Below are 20,282 nucleotides of genomic sequence, written 5' to 3'. Positions count from 1 at the left end.
ATGATTCTTTGATTTTCTACAGCAATGCCGATCTATGCATATTCATAAACATCGCTGCACCTCCTCATGATGGTGAACCACAGGCAGCGCCTTTCTCTCTAAATGCATCAATTAGCAACAAAGAGATTTCATTATTTATTTCAGTGCTTTGCAGCCATTATTTCTGGCACTGAAGAGAACTGTTTCATAATTTGTTATATCATGCCTGCAGGCTGAGCTCTTATTGGAAGAGCATGCCATCAGAAATGACTATTGGTACACAAGCGCAGAAACTCCTCTTGGACAAGGGCAGCTGTGATTAGGTAAGGTTTAAAGCAACCAGACAGGGATTGATTTGGCTTCCTTTAATATACCACACAAATTCATTTGCATAATTTGTCTGCTATGAAAGCAACTGACATGTTTCACAATCCCGACCTAGTGTTATCTGACAAATACAAACTTGCCCTTTAACATGGGGAGTGATTTTTCACCTAAAGCTTGTCACACCGATCAGACAAACCCCTCGAAAGGGATTTCTGATGAATACATGAAGTGATCTGAATCATTTCAGTCAGCTATATAATCAGATCAGATATGCTGAAGCTGTTTGTCCAGTCGGATTCTTTGATTTTTATGGTTTCTGTCATTTTACATCAAGCCAAACCTCAGAGCAGATACAAACCTTTAAAAGGTCTCTTCTGATAGAGTCATCAAGAAAAAGTGTGGATATGCTCCAATACAAGATCAGTTATAATTCATACATTTATGAAATAACACAAATATTAAAACAGCAACTAACATTATTGGTTAAAAGGAGATTTTAATGTATACAGAGGGTTTCAGATTCATTCAGATATCAGCTACTGAGGACTTCAAACTGGCACTATGATTAAAAACAAAACAAAAAAAATGTTTGGGGTTCAATTTTCCAAAACAACAACACTAATAGTGAAAAAACAAAGGCATTTAACCTCCACAGCTTGTCTGAAGAAAGACCGTCCAAGTTATTAAAAATTACATTTTCTTAATTACACTTATTGAACATTTCATATTGAACTGGAATCATCAGTCTGATGGTTTTATAGGCTGAACATTATTCGTAAACTACTACTTATTCAGAAATGTTAATCTCACAATAAAGAGACGTTTCAGTACAGAAATATTAATGTAAAAGAATATAAGATAACTGCGAAAACAAGGGTGAAATATTAGTGCGCAGTACCTCAATGTATCCGGCCAGACTCGGAACAGCGATGGCCAGAATGAGCACAGATACAGCCGGGACTAAACCCATCTTCCACGGTTACTCTCTGCTGGGATCTGTGCTGAAATTATCCCGCTGTGGAGTCTTACAAGAGGTTATTAAACAGAAAGCAGCTCGGTAAACGATCCTCGAGCGGTTGTTGTGTGCGTGCGTCTCTCTCTCCTGTGTTTTCTCCACTAAGCGTTGATCCCGCTCGCAGCGCGTGGAATGTAGCGCGTCTCCGACTGACACTGCGCGGCCGCGAGCTCTAAAAACACGACCAAGCGCGCCACCGGGCGTCTGATGAAGGGACCTACCGGAAATGAGATCACCGTGCTGTCATCTACTGAAGGCTACGAACTAGGTGTGTGCACCTCCTGTAGGTCCATTACGAAATTTTTATACAATAAATATGGGTATTCACGGTTTTTTTTTTTATCATGATTTTAGGGTAAAATGTATATGAAACATGGCATTTTTATTTTTGACTGTTCTCTGTAAAACTGCTATCATAAAATAGTGTATTTTTTTTATACCCACACCACTGTCAATCAAAATGAGTGCTTTTTCCACACTAGAGCATAGAATTCTAATGGAAACTAAACATATTAATCTGTGTGTGTGTGTGTGTGTGTGTGTGTGTGTGTGATGCGTGTGAGTGTGTGTGTGTGTGTGTGTGTGTGTGTGTGTGTGTGTGTGTGTGTGTGTGTGTGTGTGTGTTTGTGTGTGTGTTCAGTTGAGGATACGTCTCTCTTCTTCCTCACTAACAATACATATGCTATTGTTAAGAGTTTCACAATGGCTATTTCTAGCCTGCCTAAACATAACTGTTTTTACTTAAAAGGACAATTCACCCAAAAAAAATTAAGTTCTACCATCATTTACTCAATCCCACTTGTTTCAAACCTGAATGAGTTTCTTAATTCTGCTGAACACAAAAAGAAACTGCCACTCGGTTACACCAAAATGATGCATCGTAGAGGACTGTCAAGATATTTCACTGGAACTTGGTATTCATTACATCTATTTTCTGTTTCTACTTTGAGTTTTACTTCTGTATGTATTCATATCCAGTGTCAATTATCATTTATTAATGTATTCAGCTAATAACTGTCGTCATATATGCTTCAATTTCATATGTCAAAAAATAACCTAATTCACACAACACGCTGTTGTGGTTTTTATGTGAAACCCTAATACAGACTACAAGATATTATAAGACCAGGCAGATAGAGGGGTAGAGAAAAAACATATTAATAAACAAAATAAAAAACTAATTATTATTATTATTAAAAAAAGTTATTTACAACACCACTGAGGTCTTTTAAAGCATGGGTCTTTATGGAACCTTATAAAAAGGGTTCTATTTAGTAAAAGGTTCCGCTATTGTTAGAAGCTAAAGAACCCTAAACTGTCTAGAACCATTTTTCTTATATGTTCTTCCCAACCATTGAAAACGTATGCAGAAAGTCCTAGTGGTCCTGACAAATTACATATAAAACCATTTATAAATGTCTTTCTTGTGAGAAGTTCATTTATTTTATTTTATTTTATTAATGAGAGATAGATGTTTATTCACAAGAGACAAAGTGAAAATAAATCAAACATAATGTACATACATTATGTACTGATGTTGTTTGTTTGTTGACTTCAGCTCAGCATTTAACACTGTCATTCCCTCCAAGCTGACCACAAAACTTGGAGACCTGGACATTAACACCTACCTCTGCAGCTGGATTATGGACTTTCTGACCAACAGACCTCAGCATGTTAGGTCAGGCCACACCTGCTCCACCACCATCACACTCAACACCGGCGTACCACAGGGCTGTGTGCTGAGCCCATTCCTCTACTCCCTCTACACGCACGACTGCAAGCCTGTGCATGGATCCAACTCCATCATTAAGTTTGCAGATGACACCACGGTGATTGGCCTCATCAGAGACAACGATGAGGAGACTACAGGGAGGAGGTACAGCACCACAACAACCTGCTCCTTAACACCAGCAAGACAAAGGAGCTCACTGTGGACTTCAGGAAGAAGAAAGGAAGCATGCATGCCCCCATCCACATTAACGGGATGGTTGTTGAACGTGTCTCCAGCTTCAAGTTCTTGGGAACCTCCATCTCGGAGGAGAATTTCACAGTCTGGCAAAAATGATGGGTGGTTCCAAAATACATCGTCACATGGCAGTAAAAGCGTACAGTTACCAAGATGCAGGGGGTGGCTCAACTTACCCCACTCTCCCCTGCTTGCATCGAAGATGAGACAGAAGCAGGTTCAGAGAGTGAGGAAAAACCCACTCTTATCAAAACATCTACAATAAAGTCTGAAATTATTACAGAGTGTGCTGTCTTTTTCTTTTACTTGTTCAATTCAATTCAAGTTTATTTGTATAGCGCTTTTTACGATACAAATCATTGCAAAGCAACTTTACAGAAAATTAAGTTTCTACAATATTTAGTAGTAGCTTATCAGTGATGACTCTCAGTTTATGTGCATACGGCAGAAATGTTCAGAAAAATCAATAAAATCAGATCAATTACGCAATCAAACTTATAGCAAAATGTGGTAGTTCTGTATGTTGTCTCTGGGTTAGCATCATCTGAGGTCCTCTGAGGGGTTGGCATCATCTCTTCTCAGGTGTTCTGGATCCAGACCTTGTATATTTGTAACAACTGGATAATTTGTATTAACCCTCCTTGTGCCCCTTTTTTGGTTTGGGCCACTGCCCCTCAAAATGTCTGTCCACAGCCCTGATATATAGACCAATACAAATAAAATATCTGTATAATGATAGGTATACTAAATATTATTATTATATATATTAATTATTTATTTTTGTATTGGTTTATATTTTCTAATTTCTTTATCTTTATGTCTGTAGCCTGCTCATCGGTTTTTCCAGTGAGTTCTATTTCATGGAAACGCCACATTCATGCAACAGCAACCAAGTTAGTATCATTTAAGGCTTTGTCTCTAAATCTACTACGCGCCCTACTTAGACAGTCGTTTCGGTCTCATAGGCGCATTCCGAATCGATCTAGGTATGTTGGCTAACCATGCGGTCTAAGTAGGCAGCACACTAGATCCCGAGACCTAGCAGACGCCCGCGGCAGGTGAGTCACTCCGTACATCGATACTGAATTTCTACAGTCATATCTAGACTTAAAATATACCTTACAGTTGCTTTAAAATGTTAAGGCATGTAGTCAGTGTACATCGATGTATTTAGGGCCATTGTGTAGTGTGGAGATTGGGTTTTAAAGTGTTATTTGTGAGAAGTGCTCACCTGTAGAACAGGTATCGCTTGAGTTAGTCACTCCCACTGTAACCATGAAATAGCTTCCTCGTTTCTCAGGTAGCCGAAACAATCTTCACTCTCGCCGGAAGACGAAAAGTACCTCAATATAATCCTGTCATTTCGGTTTTGAGACATACACGTCTTAGTTTGTTCGACAGTTCGCTGGGGAAGTTTTTATTAGGACGCTGTAATTTATATTTAGTTCCCCGTGCACCTGTTATGGGCGTGTTGTTGTTTTCAACACTTGTTTGATTTCTTGTTTGTTATTCTTAGAATAGCAAGCCTGTGTTTTTTTTTTTTTCTTTTTCTTACAATACACAATTCCTCGTCTTACTTTGTCAGCAGAAGTGGAAGTGTGAGGAGAAGAAACATCTGTTGATAATTATTCTTCTCAGAAATGGACCCTATGGATCGAGGAATTCGTTACACACCCGGTTCTTCGGTAAGATTCACCCGGCCTTTACCTTATTAACAACTTAATGGTTTTCAACCTTAAACATGTAATGACTGGTATCTCACATATCTGGTCATTTTAATCACATGAATGCATTTCCTGTTGTGTCGACCTGTTTCGTAGAAGGGATCATTTCAAGATCTGCGAGGGCTGGAAGTTTAAAACTATAAATAAGAGTGCCATTGCTTCCATCTATGTCTATTGCTATCATGGCTCTTACGCTCATGGAAAACCTGTAAATATCAGGAAATTATAAAATGTTGGTTTCCAGGCCTCAAAATGTGTTCGAAAGTTAGTATTATGTTAAGCTCTAACACAGTATTTCTCAGTAGAGCAGTCTTTACGAATTTGTGGCCTTAAAAATCAAGATAAAAACTAATATATATATATATATATATATATATATATATATATATATAATTAGATAAGTTGTCAGAACAGAATAATTAAATACAAAAACACAGTAATTATGTATATAATTGTTTTGTTTTTTTGGACCTGCAAGGCCATGTAGGTTGACTATAAGATGTAATAACACATTGCACAACCTGGCATTTGATTGTTAACCTTTATACTGAGCTTGTACTGTTAACAAACTTAAAAGTGTGCCACCACTGTCACCTCAAGGGGTTTCAGTCCATGTACAGTATTTGTTGAAAATGTGACGGACATCATTTCCTGTTTGCAGTAACTCGGTAAGAACAAGCCCAGGTTGTCAGCTGACATTCATTCCTTTTCTTTTCATCTCAATCGATTTGCATGTGTAGGGGATTTCATTTCTATTTGTGTTTAAGTAGTTCTGCTGAATGGATTAGCTGTGCTTCATTGTTGTCTGTGAGGATAGGGTGTCAATAGACATTCACAAGACCTTAAATGAAGTGCTTCCAGCCTGCAATGGCATTTTAAGTATCTGGTGATTATGGGTAGCTCTCATTTAAGGGACAGACTAAAAACTTGCTGCTAGTGAATTGTTTGGTTATATGTTGTGGTGACCGATATGTGTTTCTCAGCAGCCAATGTGGATGTGTTATTTGGTGTTCAATAATGTGTTATTTGGCATTTCTGAGTGAAAAATGTTTCCTATAATAAGTAAATACTACACCCATTTCTTTCAGTGTACTAGTAGGTGACTGTTTACCAATATAATAAGAAATGAGACATATACTTAATATCCATTTTTACAAAATATTTCTTCAAAATCAGTGAAAACATAATGTTCACCCTTTGACAGGGCTGTTTTTAAAATCTGAGACCTCAAATATTGGTTTGTCACTGGTTGCTGGGAAGTAAAAGTAGTGACGTTACTTAACTGCATTACTTAAATTACTTAACCGCAGTTTGACTCATTCAGATGTTTTCAAAATAATCAAAAGCCATCTCTCTATACGTAACACTACTAGTTAAATGCAGATCAGATGAAGTATTTTAGTGCGTATGTCGTTTCATGCTTTCATCATCAGTTTTGAGTTGAAGGATCAGCACCACATCATGTTATTGCACATTTGTTTTTATATTGGTGTGTACACCTGCATCTATTACAACATGTTTACTCCGGTTAGATTTACTATGAGACCACACCCACACAAATGAAACCTGAAAATGACTCAGGGATATCTCACTTATTCAGCAGTGATCAGCAGGTTTTGATGCATCATGAATGTTGTCATAGAATATCAACTGCTTAATCCTGGTGGAGTTCACTCATTTATAGCTAGACTTTCATTGCTTATTGCTTAACTTCACACCAAAAGAAGAAGAACAGTTATTCTAGTCTCTCATTACTTGGCGCTATAAATGTGTGACAGCTTGTTGATTTAATACAATTAATTAAATTAAGTTTAATTGAAATTAGTACATCCTGACCATTGTTATCAAACCTGTGGTCTCAAATATGCAGTAGCAAAGTAAAAACTACACAGACGATAGAAACTTTTAGATGTCCTTGAAAATCTCTTTGGGGACTGGCAGTTTATATTTGGCTTGATTTGGTTTTTTGGATGGTAATAGCAAAGTGTCTGTTTCATAAAAGTTTCCATGAATTTCCAAAAGTCTTTGACTTTTTGTCTTGGTATATTTTTTGATACAAATTAAACAGAATATAGGTCATGAACAGTGACATGTGACGACAGTCTGAGATAACTGAGACAACCAGCGGTTGTAAAAGACACAACTGTAGGTCAGTGTTGAGCAAAGTACATGTTTGGGGTCAGTAAGATTTCTTTGGATTTAATACTTTTATTCAGTAAGGATGCATTAAATTGACAGCATAAACTTTTACTTTGTTTAAAAAATATATATATATATTTTAAATAAATGGTATTCTTTGAACTAATTATAAAAGAATTGTGGAAATAAATGTATCACAGTTTCCAAAAAATATTTAGCAGCACAACATTGATAAGAAATGTTTCTTGAGCAGCAAATCAGCTCTTTATGAGCACAGAATGATTTCTGAAGGATCACGTGACACTGAAGACTGGAGTAATGATCCTGAAAACTCTGCTTTGCCATCAGTGCAATATTTTAAAATATATTAAAACAGAAAACTGTTATTTTAAATTGTGATAATATTCCACAATATTACTGTTTATACTGTACTTTTGATCAAAACAATGCAGTCTTGGTGAGCATAAGATACTTCTTTCAGAAACATTAAAAAGTTTTACCGACCCCAAAATTTTGAAACGTGTTGCACTTCACATCAAGTTTAAACACTCTTTTGTCCCAAAGTCCTTTTATTTATTTTAAACAACTGTTTTTACACAAAAATTAAGTATATTTACTGAAATGCAATTCTAAAAAAACCTATTGAAGGAGAATAATGCTCACTGAATACAAACAGAATTATTGTGTTCTGCAAATAAATTCAGCTTTTGATGTGTTTGATCTGTTTCCTGATAATTGCTCTAAGCATATGGAATAGCATGTTCTATTATACCTTCTACTTCTGTCATTAGTTTGATTGTGTATCCAGTCTCGGTTTAAATTCAACACTGCTTACATTCTTAATACTCACTCCTGGTGTTATTGTGTACGGTTCATCTCTAGTCCTCCACTATTGACTTCAACTTCAATTCTAGGACCAGTTCCTTTCTAGTCCACTTCTCATGATTCAATCCTTTTAATCCTCATGGATAAAATCAGGTCCCACTGACCAAGTTTACCTGTTGAAATTTACATTTTCACATACACTGCCTCTCAAAGGATTATCAAGGATTATTATTATTATTATTATTATTATTGAAAACTGTCTTATGCTCACCAAAGCTGTGTTTATTTTAACAGAAATGCAGTAAAACATTAATATTGTGAAATAAACTGTTTAAACTGTTTTATATTTTAATGTTCTGTTTCCTGTGATGCAGAAGTAAACCATTACTCCTGTTTTCAGTGTCACGTGATCCTTCAGAAATCATTCTGATATGCTGATTCGGTGCTTGAGAAATATTTCTTATGTATGTTCATATATTTTGTGCTCAGTGTGGTATTTGTCATTTCTGGGTTAAAGGCATCTGAAGCACTTAGTATTCAACCAGCAAGCAATATTATAATATTTTTAGCATGGTTTTTATTAACATAATATTTATTAAATAAAGTTTCATCAATTAAATGTTTTGTATTGCTTAAAATACATGATAATATATAGTAACTACAGTAAGAAAGTAAAAGCAGTTAAAATTTCCGCAACCCACCCAAACAAGCTTTTCCCAACACAGTTATTTAAAACCAGCCATTTGGTGTTGTCTATGATTGGTGGTATTACTTAAAAAAAAATTATAAAAAAAAATTGAAACTGTGCCTCCTTCTTCTTCACCGAAAACAACACCTAGGGAAGCGTTTTGATGCTGCTCTTATATAATACATCTGACTCTGTACTTATTCTGTCAGAAAAGCTCTGCAATTTACTGTGTATTTTCTGTTCTCAATCAGAATCAGATTCTGATGAGGATATGTGCTGCAGCTTTCATTTTTTATGTATTTCTTCAAACTGACTTTTTTTCTGGTTGAATTCAGAGACTGAAATTTACAGAGAAATGTAAAAAAAAATATATTTTATTTTTTTTCTTCTGCTTTTAGGATAAGGATTGGGAACAAGCTGACACATTCTTGCCGGCATCGGATAATCAAAAGCTGGAGAAGAAGAGGGGCCCTGGGAAAGTTGGGATCATTGTTGCTGTGGTGACCTTGGCAGCAGTTTTGGCTTTGATCATAGGGCTTCTGGTCTGGCATTTCCACTGTAAGTCAGTACTGTAGCCACAGACAGCATAAAACTGTTACCAGTGTCCGGCGTGATAGTGCTGCTCACATGTTTGTTGGTTCATGTCTCCCTGATGTCTGCAGTCCACAAGGATTTGAAGTCACAGAAAATTTACACCGGCTCACTTAGGATAACAAATCAAGTTTTTGTGGATGCGTATGAAAACTCAGACAGTGCAGAGTTTAAAGAATTAGCAAACCAAGTCATGGCTCAGGTAAGAACCAAATTTAAACTAATTTGCTTTGCATAGTGATGACGGTGAAAAGTGTGTTTGATTTTGATTTTTTTTTATTCATGTTTAGCTAAAATCAGTGTACTCAGAATCTCCACAACTGTCAAAATATTACGTTAGGTCCGAAGTTCAAGCCTTCAGGTATGTATGCATCTGAATACCCTCATTTTAAAACTTTTTTTTTTTTTTTGGGTCATGCACCTGCTTTGCTGAAAATATACTCTCATGTTATCCAAGATGTAGATGAGTTATTTCTTAATCGAAACTGCAAAATTTGCTCCTTTGCAGTGAATGGGTGCCGTCAGAATGAGAGTCCAAACAGCTGATAAAAACATCACAATAATCCAAAAGACTTCAGTCCATCAGTTAACATCTTGTCAAATTAAAAGCTTTGTGTTTTTAAGAAGCAAATCCATCATTAAGGTGTTTTAACTTTAAACCATCACTTCTGGCAAAAAAAAGCTCATAATCCATAATAACATTTCCTCCAGTGAAAAAGTCCATCCCCTGTTTTCCCCTCACATCAAAACCCACTGATAGACTATAATCATGATTACTTGTTTTTATCAGCGGTTTGGACTCTCATTCTGACGGCACCCATTCACCACAAAGGAGCCAGTAGTGAGTAAGTGATGTAATGCTACATTTCTCCAAATGTTCTGTTCTGATGAAGAAACAAACCCACTCATCTACATCTTGGATGGCCTGAAGGTAGGTACATTTTCAGCGATTTTCATTTTTGGGTGAACTATTCCTTTTGGATCTGCACATACCATTTTGTTTTGCCTAAATTGAAATGTTTCATTTGCATTTCATCAACGGGCAAAATGAAAACTATTCACGTGAAAAAGTGAAAATTATTTTAATGAACAATAAGATGCTAAAGTTCTAACAAATTTTCATCAAGTATTCAGTCAGTGTTTGAATTTCAAAGTGTTTCTTAAAAATACAAATTTGCACTCAATGTGAAAATGTATTTTTCTCGTAGTTATTGATGTACTCTGTCTCTCTGCAGTGAGGGCAGTGTAATAGCTTACTATGAGTCAGAGTTTGCTGTTCCGGCGGGACAGGAAGCAGCAGTGGATCAGGCTGTGAACAGCTTAAGTGTCAACAAATTTCGCAGATTTGAGGAAAAACAAGGTCCCCTGGTCTTTGATCACATTGTGTCTTCAGGTAATACTTTTCATAGTACATCCATTGCATAGTTTGGATAGATGGATGAAACTCATAAAAACATTACTAGGTCATAGTTTTCTGAAAAATCTAAATTAAGAACTTTGGATAAAGAAACAAATTTACAAACTTGCAAATAGTACAACAGTAATCAGATGTATGAATAAACTTCAAATAATATAGCATTATTTTCTTTTGCATTACAGTAATGAGATTTGGGAAAGTGTGCTTAATTATCATGAAAAAATGTCCTAAAAACAGGTTTCTCAAGCAACTTCGTTATTTTTTTCTAGTGATTGTGGGTTTTGTGAGATTCACCTAGATACCGATCTCTAGATTGGTTGTTATATATAATATGTGAATTCCCATGATACTGAAGCACAGATGGATGTCTTCAGCTTGACAGATTTATTATAACTGTGTCAATCTTTTATTAACAGCTCTGGACACACGTTTGTTCTCAAAAGGCAGGAGTGAGTAGTCCATTACTTATGTCTCTCATATACTGTCTGTTCCAAAACCTAGTGAGCTGCTTCCAGGGCAAGTTCTGAAAGGTAACCTAATTATGCTGGAATATCTTAGTTTTGCCCAATTTTAAGGCAGCATCAGCAATCCCATAATGAACTGCAACAAGATTAGTTAAAAAAAATAAAGACACGTGTGGTTTCTGTTTAGTTTGAATGCTGCCATAGAAAGCAGCTGCCTATGTAAGGAGTAGACAGCAAAGCAGATCTTAGGGCTCGATGAATTCGTCTTTTTTTCCCCGGATTTTCCGTTTTTAATTTTTCTGCATTCCATTTAAATAATACTTTTAAAAGTCACAAATGATGTCCAAATGTAAACACTTACAAAACTGTACAATAGTAATATATTTTTATTAAAATTTCTTCAAGTTAAACTTTTATTTTGGCGGTTTTGTATCTGACACAGTAGTTTTATCAAATGAAATGTTAAAATACTCAAGAGGTCAACTATCATTTTGCCAAAATTTTATGACATTCTTTGTTATATGACTGCAATTCTGTCCATGTTTTCCGCGTAGTGGAAATCATAGGCACCAAAGTTCAGTAGGTTTTGGAACAGAACACAATTCCCTTAGCACATTCATACTCATTAATGTAGTGTGCATCCAATAATAAACCTTTAAAAAATAACCTTTTTTTCTGTATTTCTAGCAAGTATGAGATTCACCCAGCATGCCAAGAGTTCTGCTGAAAAGATCATTACATCACCAGGTTTCCCCGACAAACCTTATGCTCCAGACTCCTTTGTGCAGTGGCAGCTTCGGGGAGACCCAGGCCACGTGCTAAAGTTGTCTTTTGACACCTTCAACCTGGAAGAAAACTGTTCAAATGACTTTGTGAGAGTGTATGACTCATTGGTCGCGGTGGACAAACACCTCATGGAAGAGTAAGGGAATTGTGAACTGTGTTTGCAGATGTAGCACCATCTGGTGGCTTTATATGCAGCTGTACTCAAAGTTTCTCTCTCTCAAACAGGGAGTGTGGCTTTTATTCTCCCAGTAATCCCTTAACTTTCATCTCGTCCCGGAATGTTATGCTGGTCACCTTGGTAACCAACAAAGAAGAGAATTTTCCGGGTTTCAGAGCCCGTGTCACTCAGATCAGTCAAGATAGCAGCGGTAAAAATGAATCCTTGTTGTTTCAACAAAAACACATTTGACTGATTAATATGTTTTTATAATAATATAATATAATATAATATAATAATAAAGTATGCTTTACTGTGAACTTTCTAATCCTCTCGTTCTCCACTTTTAACAGAACTTGCATGTGGTGGTAAATTGAGTGGAACCTCTGGTAGTTTTAAATCACCCAACTTCCCCAGTTATTACCCACCCAACAAAACATGTCAGTGGGACATTGAGGTAAGACATTCATTTTGAACCAGTAAATGTTGCATTGAATGACTATTATAACAGTGTTGTATCCATCTCTATTGTTTAAAGGTTCCTGATGGTAAATACATCAAGTTAAGGTTCCCCAAGTTCATGGTTTCTACAGGAAGCCTGAATCATTGCTCTGAAGATTATGTGCAGATTGTTGGTAAAAGGTCAGTAATTTAAAACTTCATTTAGACATTACACAAAATTGATCCTCTGAGAGTGCTGATAACCTCATGACAGCATTAGACATTTCTTTTGGATCTTCCTCTCTATATTTGTCTTGTATTCTAGTAATAATGTTTAAACATCTTTAAAAGAAGATATATTTATTTTGAGAAGAAAAGGTGACACAATAAATGTTTTGTCTTCAGAAAAATCTAAGAAATTTAGTTTGATTTAAGAAAAAAATCCTTATTGGCTTAAGAAGGTTGAATAAATGGGCAAACAATTTTATTTTCTTGTTTTTTTTTTCACTTCTCATGTAAATGTATTCAGTTTAAAAAAGATATTTTACTGGAAAACAAAACAAACAAATATTCAGTAAGAAAATTATATTTTTAAAAAATGGTAAATGAGCAGTTCGTAGTTTGTCAATTTTATTTAAAAGCTTGAAAAGTATCATGTTGTTTTTTTCTCTCAGATAATATTTTTGGGATAAATTAATGAATCACTAATTCTGGCTAATGCCAGTATAGTCACATGTATTGCTCATCTATTGTTTAGTTTTATTTAAAAGCGGTGTACAGTGCAAAAGGAAACAATTGACAACATCGCTTTGATGTTTGTCATTTTTACAACTTTTACAACTTACAGATATCTTCTTTAAAGAGATTAATCATCTAAAGCAGGGATCATTTATCTTGAAATCAAAAGTAACTGGTTTCTCACATGACAAGTTCATATTATCAACAATTTAACAATTAAACTTCAATTTCAGCACATAAAAACTATACACAGAGAAGGGTAGAGAAGTCACAACAATCACAAAAGCTCACACAACATTAAATCTATAGCAAAAACATATTTAGTTCAGTAGAGGTTATGTATTCAATCCATTTGGTGCCGTAATCAAAAAAAGTCTCTCTCTCTCTGAAAGTACACAAAAAATATCTCCTTGGTCAATTCATTTTTTTAAAACTTCAATCCAATCCTGTATTTGTGGAGGATTAGGTTTATACCAACGTCTAGTTGTAGGTTTTTTGTTTTTTGATGGACTGTTGTGGGGTTTGAACCAGTGCTTGTAATCATTTAGTTGGATGTTTCATACGCACATGCTTGTTTTTTTTTTTGCAGCACATTGTGTGGGCAGCAGCCTGCTAATACCATGGTTACCGTCAACAGTAACAAGATGACTGTTGTGTTCAAATCGGATTCATCACAAGTAGATCGAGGTTTTAACGCCACTTATGAGGTCTTTGAGCCCACTGACCGTAAGTTAAGACATAAAAATGGTTACTAAGTAAAAACTATCAAAAAATTGACTAATTGATGCCAGTTTAAAAGTGGTGTCAGTGTGAACATTAAAAAGTAAATTCAGTTTCTGAATCTCTCAGCCTGCCCGGATAAGTTCCAGTGTGACAACAAACGCTGTGTAAACCCGTCTTTGCGCTGTGACGGCTGGAACGATTGTGGTGACAGCACAGACGAGAGGAACTGCAGTAAGTGCGCACTGAACATCGTCTCAAATTCACACACAGAATTACACACTTGCTCTCTGAATGTGAACTGGAGTTCAGATAAACCATGTTTGAATGTGTATTTCAGAATGTGATGCCAGCATGATCCAGTGCAGAAATGGGTTCTGTAAGCCGATGTTCTGGCGGTGTGATGGCGTAAATGACTGTGGAGATGATACAGATGAACTTAATTGTGGTAGGGCCCTTTCATTTCTTCCTTCCTCTGTCTTTTCTTTCAGTTTTCCCTCTATATGCATCCAAATGTGAAAAATGCTGCCTCCACAGGCAATACAATAAGAAAGCATGAAGACACAGGAGAATCCATTGTTTTCATAGCATTCAGTATACAAAGATACCATAATCATCTCCGTTTTAGAAGACAGCATAGATGTATTATTTATAGGCTTTTTAAAAAAAAATATTTATATTTATCACTATTTCTACCAAGAAATCAGCATTTTATTCTCTTTGATTTCTAGTTTAATCAGGACCGTGGAGAATATATAAAGCATATAAAATTTGAAATTAGTTAATAATGCCATTATGCCATTTCAGTTCTATTATCTGCTATAATTAATGATCTGTTTTTATAATGCAGTAATGTTAGTTAACCCTGTAAAGCCTGTCATATGAAATAATAGTCAGATAAATGCTTTTATGGAGCATATAGTATTATATAGGGGAATATTGAGCTTGGAAGAAAAGCACCTCAATTTTATAAAAAATAAAAAATAAAAAAAATGTATATGCAATTTGGTGCAGTTGCTGATATTAATACACCAAAAATGAAATTCTGATATCTTGTAATGTGAATCAGTGAGATCTTTATAACAATGTAACCACTACTCACATAAAGTGCTTATAAATATAATTTGTCACTCTGTATCTTCCAATAATATGTTTTACTTAGTTGGTATTTAAATGCTTAGTTTTTTTTATTGTGGGGGGCACAAAATATAATGCAATACAAAACAATGATGACTGAGGGATAAACATTTCTCAAAAGCCTAATGTATCATATGTGATACTCACATTTTAACTGGATTTAAAAAATAAAAAAAATGCTATATGGATAATCTAGTAAACCTAAGTTGCCTCCGTCCAGTTAATGATCATCTTTATACATCTTTTATAAGACACGTGTACCATGAACTGAAGGAGGACGTTTTTATAATAACATTAAAATGCCTTGCTAAAATAAACTATCAGTCAGAGGACAGAAGGCATGCGGTTTCCAGACAAAATTTGATAACTTAGAGGAGATGACTTGGAAATGTATTGATCAAAATCAATACATGACATTACTGTGATTCGGAAATTACTCTGAAACCCATTTCCTCTGGAGGTACCCTGTCTGTTGATGGGCCTCTGTATTCTCCTCCACTCAGAAACACATCCTCACCTGGTTTAACATAGCTGTCCTCTTTTCTGGCAGGCTGTAAGTCTGGAGAATTTCAATGCAAAAACAATCAGTGTGTCTCAGAGAAGCTGAAGTGTGACGGGAATCGTGACTGTAAAGACGGCTCAGATGAAGACGGCTGTTCAAGAGGTGATGAGATGTTAGATAAAGAATATTACAATTTATTTTAGTATTATTTTTATTGTTTATTGAATATTCAGAGAATATATTTAGAAAACATTTGGAGACTTACAGCGGTTTCTTTCTCTTCATTTGTTCTCATTGCGTTGTCATCCTTTCATACAGATATGTGTAAAGACTCAACGTTTATGTGCAGTAATGGCAAATGCATAACCAAACCGAACCCTATGTGTGATGGGCAAGATGACTGTGGTGACGGCTCAGACGAGTCCAACTGCAGTGCGTGGCTTTCACTTCCTCTTCCTCACATCTATTCTTCAACACATATCCTGCATTGTTAACATGCATTTCTATCTCTCGCTCTTTCTTTGTCCTCTAGACTGTGGTAAGAAGGCTTACACAAAGTCTCGAATTGTGGGTGGGCAGGATGCAGATGTGAGCGAGTTCCCATGGCAGGTCAGCCTGCATGTTAAAAACACCCCACATGTTTGCGGCGCATCAATCATCAGTGAACAATGGCTTGTGACAGCTGCCCACTGCGTACAGGACGATGCCAAAATCAAGTAAATTTTCTGTTTGTTTCTCTTTTCTTTCTTTAACTGCATCATTAACTAAACATTCCTCAGTACACTGGCTTCAAACGCTGTTTGGACACTTAAACTATAGGTCAAAAGTTTGGAATAATTAAGATTTTTTTGTCTAATGTTTATGAAAGTCGTCACCAAGGCTGCATTTAATTGAATATATATATATATACAGTAAAAAATAATTTTGAAATTTAAAATAACTTTTTGAATATATTTTAAGATTTAATTTATTCCTGTGATCAAAGCTGAATTTTCAGCATCATTACTCCAGTCTTCAGTGTCACATGATCTTCAGAAATCATTCTAATATGCTGATTTAATGCTCAATTGTTATCTGTTATTATTGGTGCTCAGATAATAATGGTTCCCTTTATTGTCAATGTTGAAAACAGTTGTTGCTGCTTTCTTAAAAATAAAAAAATTCATGATTCTTTAGTGAATAAAAAGTTAAATTAACAACATTTATTTGAAATAAAAATCCTAATGAATATATTTACTGTCACTTTATCAATTTAATATATCCATTCTGAATAAAAATATTATTTTATCTTTAAATAAAGTATATGACGATTTCCACAAAAATGTTAAGCAGCAAAAAACACATTAAACTTTGATAATAATGAGAAATGTTTATTGAGCAGCAAATCAGCATTTTAGAATGATTTCTGATGCCGAAAACTCAGTTTTAAGTTTTTACAAATATTTTACAAAAAAGATTTAAATAGAAAACATTTTATTAATGTTTTTTTTAAATGGTAAGAAAAAAAATCATTGTTTTTACTGTATTTTTTATTTTATTTTTTCAAATAAATGCAGCTTTGGAGAGTAGAAGAGATGTCTTTAGAAATGGTAGTGTAAAAAGTGAATATCTTTGTATAAAATAGCAAAAGTTCTGAGAAGTTCTAGTATCTTGTTTTGGTATCTTGCCACAGTTTGAAAATAAGATCAGATATATTAAAGCTACGCTATGGAACCTCTGAGTCTTGTGTAAAACATTGTTTTGTTTGTGGTTCAACACACTGCTTTAAAAAGTTCATAAAAACAGTAGGCCTACACTTGTAAATTAATTTATCAGTTACATTGGTTTTCTTACTTTAGACATTTAGAATGGAAGAGAAAATGTTCATGTGTGTACACCTGATGAATTCACAGATATTCTCAGCCGGGCACATGGGAAGCATACTTGGGTCTCCACACACAAAAAGAGAAACCGAAGTCAACAAAGAGATTGATAAAACAAATCATTCCTCACAAGAACTACAATTCCTACACCTATGACAATGACATCGCTCTGATGGAGCTGGACTCACCCGTGACCTTCAGTGAGACCATTCGACCCATTTGCTTGCCTGCTGCCACTGACGTCTACCCGGCTGGTGAAACTGTCACTATCAGCGGCTGGGGTGCCACTAGAGAAGGGGGTCAGTAAAAGAGCCACACAATAATGCTTTATACCTTTCACAAAGCCTGCCATATTTCACCTCAAGAACAGAAATTCTTATCAGTTACACAAGATGGTTCCATTTGTTAACATAAACAAACAATGCATTTATGAATCTTAATGTTATTAGTTAGTTGATTTTGACATTTACTAATACACTATACAAACTAAAAGTTGTAACTGTTAATGTTTATAATAGACCTGAGTGAATATGAACTAACAATGATTGGGGATTCTTTAACTTAGTGTTTGATTTGTGTGTGTGTTTATTTCAGGCGGTGGAGCGACTGTGCTGCAGAAAGCGAATGTTCGCATCATCAACAGCACGGTGTGTGACGAACTAATGAGTGGTCAGATCACATCTCGCATGACGTGTGCCGGCGTTCTGTCAGGAGGAGTGGATGCTTGCCAGGTGGGTTTCATAAAGTCCATTGATGAATGGAGCTGAAGCACACTGCAAGTGCTTTAAACATACAAGCACACATGATTATTCCCTTTAAAGCATGTCTATTTTTAATTCTGTTTATTTAATTGTTAGATTTAGTGGTCAGTATTAGAGATTTTATTTATTAGATTTTTTTGGATATTTATTTGTTAATGCTCATTTTCCCTATTTTTAGATTTAGATTTATTTTGCCATCTAATACTCACTTAAAGTTGATCTTAAAAACACGAATAATTTAATAACACTGTTCAATGATATTTTTGTCAAATCTCAAAATGAATATTGATTTTTCATGGCATTTAAAATATTTTTAGTGTTTTATTTTATTTTTTTAAGTAGTATTGGATTTAAAATGGGCCTTTTATTGATTATCATAAAATAAAGAGATTATTATTGTTGTAATTATATTTATTTAATAAATTTTTTATATTAGCTTTCTGGTATTAAACAGAATTTTAATATCAGTGCATTCCTGTAGCATTTAAAAATCATTGATTTTTGTTTATACGGTTTAATGTTTAATTTATTTAGACAAAATAATATAGACTTTTAATATCAGCCATTATTGGTTATTGACCATAAAATGAAAATGAATTCTTAGCTTTTTGGTATTAGCCAGAATTTTTATATTTGTGCATTCATGTAGCATTTTTGTTTACATCAGTACAATTTTAATTTATTTAGACAAAATAGTATAGACTTTTAATATCAGCCATTTATTGGTTATTCACCATAAAATAAAAATGATTATCTGCTTATTGATATCAGGCAGAATTTGAGTATTGGGCATCTCTAACTTAATTGCCATTTTATTTGTTTCTCTTTATTCTTCTTTATTCATTCTCCTGTTATTATCCTTCATTTATATAACACCCTTTTTCTTTACTCAGGGGGATTCTGGTGGTCCTATGTCTATTTTCTCAAATGAGCGTATGTACCTGGCGGGAGTGGTGAGCTGGGGTGATGGTTGTGCTCGCAGAAACAAGCCTGGCATCTACACAAACGTGCCAAAATTCAGGGCCTGGATCAAGGAGAAGACAGGAGTATAAGTTGCTCGAAGATTATAATGTGTATAATGTATAACTGTATAATGAACGGACTTTTGACCTGTTTTCTGTCTAACAATTATTTTATATGTTTGTATATTTTATGAGAGCGGTATGAGGGTTTTATTCTGTTTTAAAATGTGTAAATAAATTTCTTATTTTCTCCTTTTAAAGAATTTGTGGGTTTTAGTGACTACATTCTTAAAGTGAAGATCTCTTATTTGAATGTGAAGGATTTTGTATTTAGTTTTGGTCTGTACCTTTGGTTTTCTCTGATTCAATGAGTGTAGATTTCTGGAGTCACACTCATAAACTTAAATGTGAACATGTCGAGTCTTTTTATGACTTGTGCAATATGTATGCATGTAATGTGATTTTAAACAAAGTTTGAGTCACACATGGAAACACTTGAAAAGAAGTCTGGAGTGCTTTAAATTTGATTCAGGGATTACATTTAACACTTGAAAAATACATTTAGAAACAAAAAACATTGTTTCATCCACCATGATTTAACAATTTAGCAAATAAAATGTGCATCTGGTTAATACAGTGTGAAATATGTGTTATACTTTTACTAAAAGAGTGCAACAACCGGTTCTAGAAGAACAAATTCTATTTATTTTCTGCATATTGGAGATTTGTTTGATAACTTTAAATAAAGACTTACATGATTTCAGATGTTGTCAATCAATGGTAAAGTATAGACAGTCTTTAATATCATTGTTAAAAGTGTTGAACAACGCAGTTGAAGAATTACACATCTATGAATGGACAATTAATTTTAAACTTTTTTTAATCTTTTTTTTTTTTAAATCATGCATTTCCTTAAACTTCCAGTTTTACCAAGTTTGACCAAAATTACTTTTGTTTTCCTCAGTAATTTAAATGCTCCTGTGGTATGTGACGAGATTTATACTATTTTGCTTATTTTGATAAAATCTATATTTTTTTGCAGTCTTTGCTGAGTTACTGGGAGGTCTTAAAACAATGTATA

General features: G+C 34.7%; 2 protein-coding genes across 8 annotated transcripts in view; one reads left to right on the top strand and one right to left on the bottom strand.

Moving 5' to 3' along the window:
- LOC109084557 (amyloid-like protein 2) overlaps positions 1-4,645 on the bottom strand; it is a 74,149-nt gene extending 69,504 nt beyond the window's left edge. For 3 of the 6 annotated variants that reach the window (XM_042774900.1, XM_042774901.1, XM_042774903.1), the window contains exon 1: positions 1,205-1,511. In XM_042774900.1, coding sequence (XP_042630834.1) covers positions 1,205-1,276 — 72 coding nt within the window. In that variant the 5' untranslated portion in view covers positions 1,277-1,511. Of the gene's footprint in view, positions 1-1,204; positions 1,513-4,518 lie in introns of those variants that run through there. The other 3 variants (XM_042774902.1, XM_042774905.1, XM_042774904.1) reach the window with 2 other exon arrangements.
- On the top strand, positions 4,261-19,964 carry LOC109088437 (suppressor of tumorigenicity 14 protein homolog). Of its 2 annotated transcripts, none has more exons than XM_042774898.1 (20): positions 4,261-4,345; positions 4,876-4,972; positions 9,062-9,221; positions 9,326-9,456; positions 9,545-9,615; positions 10,490-10,647; positions 11,088-11,120; positions 11,823-12,057; positions 12,147-12,289; positions 12,432-12,535; positions 12,617-12,720; positions 13,847-13,983; positions 14,107-14,211; positions 14,318-14,425; positions 15,665-15,778; positions 15,935-16,048; positions 16,149-16,332; positions 17,509-17,777; positions 18,073-18,209; positions 19,133-19,964. In XM_042774898.1, the coding sequence occupies exons 2-20, from the start codon at positions 4,928-4,930 to the stop codon at positions 19,289-19,291; spliced, it is 2,511 nt and encodes an 836-aa protein (XP_042630832.1). In that variant the 5' UTR covers positions 4,261-4,345; positions 4,876-4,927; the 3' UTR covers positions 19,292-19,964. The 2 variants fall into 2 exon arrangements, with proteins under 2 accessions (XP_042630832.1, XP_042630833.1); XM_042774899.1 differs by lacking the exon at positions 4,261-4,345 and adding an exon at positions 4,569-4,587.
- The last annotated feature ends 318 nt before the right edge of the window (positions 19,965-20,282 follow it).

The sequence above is a fragment of the Cyprinus carpio genome, chromosome A18 (assembly GCF_018340385.1).
Source record: "Cyprinus carpio isolate SPL01 chromosome A18, ASM1834038v1, whole genome shotgun sequence".
Classification (NCBI taxonomy): Eukaryota; Metazoa; Chordata; class Actinopteri; order Cypriniformes; family Cyprinidae; genus Cyprinus; species Cyprinus carpio.
The sequence above is the reverse complement of the archived record's forward strand: the minus strand, read 5'-3'. Positions and strand labels throughout refer to the sequence as shown.